Source organism: Chiloscyllium plagiosum, chromosome 11, assembly GCF_004010195.1.
Source record: "Chiloscyllium plagiosum isolate BGI_BamShark_2017 chromosome 11, ASM401019v2, whole genome shotgun sequence".
In the NCBI taxonomy this organism is placed as follows: Eukaryota; Metazoa; Chordata; class Chondrichthyes; order Orectolobiformes; family Hemiscylliidae; genus Chiloscyllium; species Chiloscyllium plagiosum.
Window position 1 is genome coordinate 93,899,182 of NC_057720.1, and position 5,574 is coordinate 93,904,755.

The following is a 5,574-nucleotide window of genomic DNA, read 5'->3' on the forward strand; positions in this document are numbered from 1 at the left end:
ACAAACCCTCCTCAACAACCTCCTTTTCTGCAGTTGTAATGCCCTTTCTAATTAACAGTGCTACTCCCCCTCCTCTTTTACCTCGTCCCTGTTCTTTTTCAAAGATCTGAACCCTGGAATACCCAGCAACCATTCCTGTCCCTGTGAAATCCATGTCTCTGTGAAATCCATGTCTCTGTTAGGGCTTCAACATTGTAGTTCCAAGTACTGATCCATGCTCTAAGTCCATCACTCTTATTCCTGACACTCCTTGCATTGAAACAGACACACTTTAATCCATCCCTTTGCCCGATCAACTGTGTATCCTTCCTGACAGACTCTGCATTCTATTTCTGCCAGTTCAATAACCACCTTCTCCCCTGTTTTGCAGGACTGATTCCCCCTGCCAAACTCGTTTAAACCCTCCCAAAGTGCTCTAGCAAATCTCCTGCCCCTCCATTGGTGCCCCTTCATGTACAGGTCCCACTTTCCCTGGAAGATACCCCAGTGATCTATGTATCTGAAGCCCTCCCTCCTGCACCAGCCCTGTAGCCACGTGTTTAGCTGCACTCGCTCCTTGTTCCTCGCCTCACTAACACGTGGCACCGGTAATAATCCTGAGGTTAACACTCTGCTCGTCCTGCTTTTTAGCTTCCAATCTAACTGCCTGAAATCGCTTTTTAGATCGTCATCCCTTTTCCTGGCTATGTCATTGGTGCCAATGTGCCCCACAACTTCTGGCTGCTCACCCTCCCCCTTCAGATTCTTGTATACTCGATCAAAGACATCACTGGCACTTGGGAGGCAACATACCTTCGGGAGTCCCATTCGTGACCACAGAATCTTGTCTGTTCCTCTAACTATTGAGTTTCCTACCACTAGCGTTTTTCTATTGTCCCCAATTCCCTTCTGAGCCACAGAGCCAGGCTCAGTGCCAGAGACCTGGTCACAATGGCTTTCCCCAGTAGGCCGACCCCCCCCAACAGTGTCCAAAACAATATACTTATTATTGAGGGGAACGGCCACAGGGGTTCCCTGCACTGCCTACCTGTTCCCTTTCCGCCCTCTGACCTGTAACCCATCTACCTTTATCCTGTATCTGAGGTGTGACTACCTCCCAGTAACTCCTCTATCTTACCCCCTCCACCTCCCAAATGATCCGACGTTCATCCAGCTCCAGCTCCATTTCCCTAACGCGGTTTCCGAGGAGGTGGAGTTGGGTGCACTTCCCGCAGATGAAGTCAGTGGGGACACGAGTGGTGACCCTTACCTCCGACATTCGACAGGAGGAGCCAGGGAAGAGGGATGGAGTCAGCTGCTTGTGGACAGAGATAGAGCTTGGAGCAGGGCGAGAGGTCAAGTGGCTGAAGTCTTTCCGGAACAGGTAGTTCTTCCATAATGCGGTGATTGTGGTCTTGTGCAACTCCACTTTATAGAAAAATCGCACTTTAGAAACAACACTTAAAAGTGTTAGCAATATAATCGTGTTATAGTCAACCCATGTTTTAAAAGTTTGCACTTTAGAAACATTGTCCCCAACTCATCAACCGCGTTACAGCCAATTCACGTCAACGAGGTGCCCGTTATAGCTGAACGACCTGTACTGAATTGGATGGAGTGACAGGAGCAACATCAGAGTCTTCACAGAAAATCATGATTTGGAGATGCCGGTGTTGGACTAGGGTGCACAAAGTTAAAAATCACACAACACCAGGTTATAGTCCAACAGGTTTAATTGGAAGCACTAGCTTTCGGAGCGCTGCTCCTTCATCAGGTGGTTGTGTCAGGTGGATGAAGGTGTAGCGCTCCGAAAGCTAGTGCTTCCAATTAAACCTGTTGGACTATAACCTAGTGTTGTGTGATTTTTAACTTCACAGAAAGTGCCATTCAAGTGTGACAGCCTCAGGCTGTTCCAGGACAACTTTCAACCAATTTTTTACCACTGCTGTAAAAATGCGGGGAACATGGGCTAATCTGTGCACAGTAAGCTGCTACAAACAGCATGGTGACAATGGTCAGGTAATGGGATTTTGAGGTGTTGGTGTAACTAGGACTCTGTGTGCGTATGTATGTGGATACATGTGTGTATGTACTTGTGTGGTATTGTGTAAATACTTGTGTGTGAACGTGTCTGGACGTTTGCATATGTGTGTCTGTGTATGTTTGTATATGTACATGTCTCTGTGTATGTCTGTGTGTATTTTTACATATGTGTCTGTGTACCTTTGTGTATACATACGTGTGTGTGAATGCGTCTATGTATGTTTAAATATGTACATGTCTGTAAGTGTGTCTGTGGATATGTGTACACGTGTGTGCGTTTGAATGTGTCAGTGAACATGTGTGCAAGCATGTGTGTGAAAGTGTCTGTGTATACATACGTATATGTCTGTGTGTGTTTACATACTTACATATCTACATGTGTATTTGTGTTTATGAATGTGTCTGTGTACTTATATATGCACATGTCTGTGGGTATACGTGTGTTTACATATGTACGTGTCTGTGTATGTATCGCCATGTCTGTTTGTGTACACTGTGCCTGTGTAGTCACCATCCTTTGTTAAATCAAGTTGTGGGCCCCTTCACTGAGACAGCAGATGAGGCCTGTCCATCTTGTTAATATTTCCAGTCTCCACATGCACTCGAGCCCATCTTCTGCCAAAGCCCTGATCTAAAACTCCAGTCTCCAGGTCCTGTCTAGCAGCAAGTCCCTTTTGCTCAGTGCTTTGTTACTCCCTGACCCACATTAACAACCTGTCCGGCAAAGCATCAGCTTTCCAATTCTCATCTCAGATCTAAGACCTAAATCCAAGTTTCTGAGTGACCCATTCCCCGGGAGACGGAGATTGACTTGTGGAGTTGTGCAGAACAAAATTGAATAGTGGGGCTTTCAGGGAAGGTAAAGTGAAACCAGCTCAAATTAGAATCAAAGAATCTCTACAGTGCAGATGGAGGATATTTGGCCCATTGAGTTTGCACCAGCCCTCTGAAGAGCCTCTCCCACTCATCTCCTGTATTTTCCATGGCTAATCCACCTAGCCTGCACATCCCTGGACACAATGGAGCAATTTAGCATAGCCAATCCATCTAACCTGCACACCTTTGGACTGTGGGAGGTAACTCATGCAGATACAGGAGAATGTGCAAACTCCACACTGTCACCCAAGGCTGGATTTGAACCAGGTTCCCTCATGCTATGAGGCAGCAGTGCTAACCACTGATCCACGGTACCACCCAGTGAACCCGTTGGGTTTTTCCAACAATGGAGAATGGTTTCATGGCCACCAGTAAACCTCTAATTCCAGATATTGATTGAATTTAGATTCCACAATCTGCCTTGGCAGTCTTTGAACCCGATTCCCCAGAACATTACTGGGGTCTTTGGATTAATGGTCTAGTGATAATAGACCTCCATCACTTCACTCTTATTCCAACTGACCAGGACCCATTAAGACTCACTCTCATCCACCTGAGAGACCTGATGAGAGTCAATGGAGGTCAGCAGTAATCGGAAATTTCTTCTTGTATTCTTGCAGACAAATGACGCCTTAGGAGCGACATGGAATTGGCTCTACTTCATCCCGCTCATTATCATTGGCTCCTTCTTTGTGTTGAACCTGGTGCTTGGAGTCCTGTCTGGGTAAGTGTGACAGAATTCCCCACTGGGGAGGGACGCTCAGCCGGCTCTCGCCTGAGCTGAGCTACATTGGCATGGGGACACCCATCTTCAGTTGCAGATTAGGCCCGGCCAGGCAGAAACCTTCTTAGTTCAGTTTCCGACACCAGTGCCCGTGCTTGGAGTTAGACTGAGCTCCAACTCCGGTGATGGGCCGGGTGCTGGCAGGTGGGACTAGATTGGGTTGGGATATCTGGTCGGCATGGACGGGTTGGACCGAAGGGTCTGTTTCCATGCTGCACATCTCTATGACTCAATGACTCTATGTCCAAGAACAACACCTGTCCCAAACAAGACTGGTTATTATTTACAAAGGGACATCTGGTCTCCAGAGTTGTGTCATTTGTGGGGCAGCGCAACGTGGTCCAGGAATATTTTACAGGAACAGCGTAAAGGGAGCTTTACTCTGTATCTAACCTCAGCAGTCGCTGCCCTGGAAGTGTTTGATGGGGGAATAGTACGGAGAGAGAGAGAGACACCTTTGTATTTAACTTGAACAAAGTAATTGGCATTTAGTTTGTGAGATTTTCCAAATGAGTCATAGACACATTCTGAGCTGAAGAGCCCAGAAACTGATCTGAAATTGTGAAGCTGAGTTTAAATACAGGTAGTCAGTCTGTGTTCCCCATTCACGTGTTGGCAAAGCAGGGGCTGTTCTGGAGGTTAGTCTCCAGATGCCTCATATATTTCCATCTGGTGCAGATGTCATGACAATAGCACTGGAAGGTGGGGGCTGGGGACTTGTCTGAATGATTCCCCCTCCCTAACTGCCCTCTACTTCCCCAGTGAATTTGCCAAGGAGCGCGAGAGGGTGGAGAACAGGAGGTCGTTCCTGAAGCTGCGCAGGCAGCAGCAGATCGAGCGGGAGTTGAACGGTTACCGAGCGTGGATCGACAAAGCCGGTGAGTGCTGAGTTAGCTTGGGCTCCTTGAGCATCCGTAACCTTCCCACAAAGTGAGCTGTGTGCCCTTGGCAGGATTCTGACAAGAGACGGTTTCACTGCGGACCTGCATTACGGAACAAAAGAGCAACCACAGCGCAAGGTGCAGAGCCCTCGTTTTCCTTACGAGTTCATGAGATACTTTTCCCTGGTTTTGCTGAAGCTGATCTTTTATTACTCCTGAGAAAAATCTGAAGGACTCAGAGGCTTCCAGAGGGAATTGTTTGTTGCTGGACAGTGTCACTGAGGGTGGGAGGGATGAGGGACTTGCTTTTAATCCCAGGGAAGGCAAATATCTGGCATGATCAGATTCTACTGGTGAGGCACCAGTCTACACAACTCCTATCTCCAAGCCAATCACTAGTTCAAGTGAGCCAACTCAAACCCTAAAGATAAAACCGTAATCCTCACGGTAATGATCCATAACATAGTAATCTAGCCCAAGCCATCACTTTAATGATCCAACAGAGTTCCTAACAAATTAAACCTAACTCTCATGACTAACTTGAATGTTGAAACTTTATTGCTGGAACAGCACAGCAGGTCAGGCAGCATCCAGGGAACAGGAGATTCGACGTTTCGGGCACAGGCCCTTCTTCAGGAATGAGCAGAGAGTGTTCAGCAGGAGAAGATAAAAGGTAGGGAGGAGGGACTTGGAGGAGGGGCGTTGGAAATGTGATAGGTGGAAAGAGGTCAAGGTGAGGGTGATAGGTCGGAGTAGGATGGAGGCAGAGAGGTCAAGAAGAAGACTGCAGGCCAGGAAGGCGGTGCCGGGCGGGAGGGACTCGGCTGAGACAAGGTGGGGGGAGGAGGGATGAAGAAACTGGTGAAGTCCAAGTTCATCCCCTGTGGTTGGAGAGTTCCCAGTCGGAAGATAAGACGCTCCCCCTCCGACCGGCGGGTTGTTGTGGTTTGGCGGTGGATGAGTCCAATGACCTGCATATCCTCGGTGGAGTGGGAGGAGGAGTTGAAATGC

The 5,574-nt window shown here is 47.9% G+C and overlaps 1 protein-coding gene across 1 annotated transcript in view; it reads left to right on the forward strand.

The window, feature by feature from the left end:
- LOC122554086 (probable voltage-dependent R-type calcium channel subunit alpha-1E) overlaps positions 1 to 5,574 on the forward strand; it is a 169,915-nt gene that overhangs the window by 123,034 nt on the left and 41,307 nt on the right. Inside the window, exons 6-7 of the mRNA XM_043698538.1 lie at positions 3,519 to 3,622; positions 4,445 to 4,560. Of these exons, the coding sequence (XP_043554473.1) occupies positions 3,519 to 3,622; positions 4,445 to 4,560 (220 nt within the window). The remainder of the gene's footprint in view (positions 1 to 3,518; positions 3,623 to 4,444; positions 4,561 to 5,574) is intronic.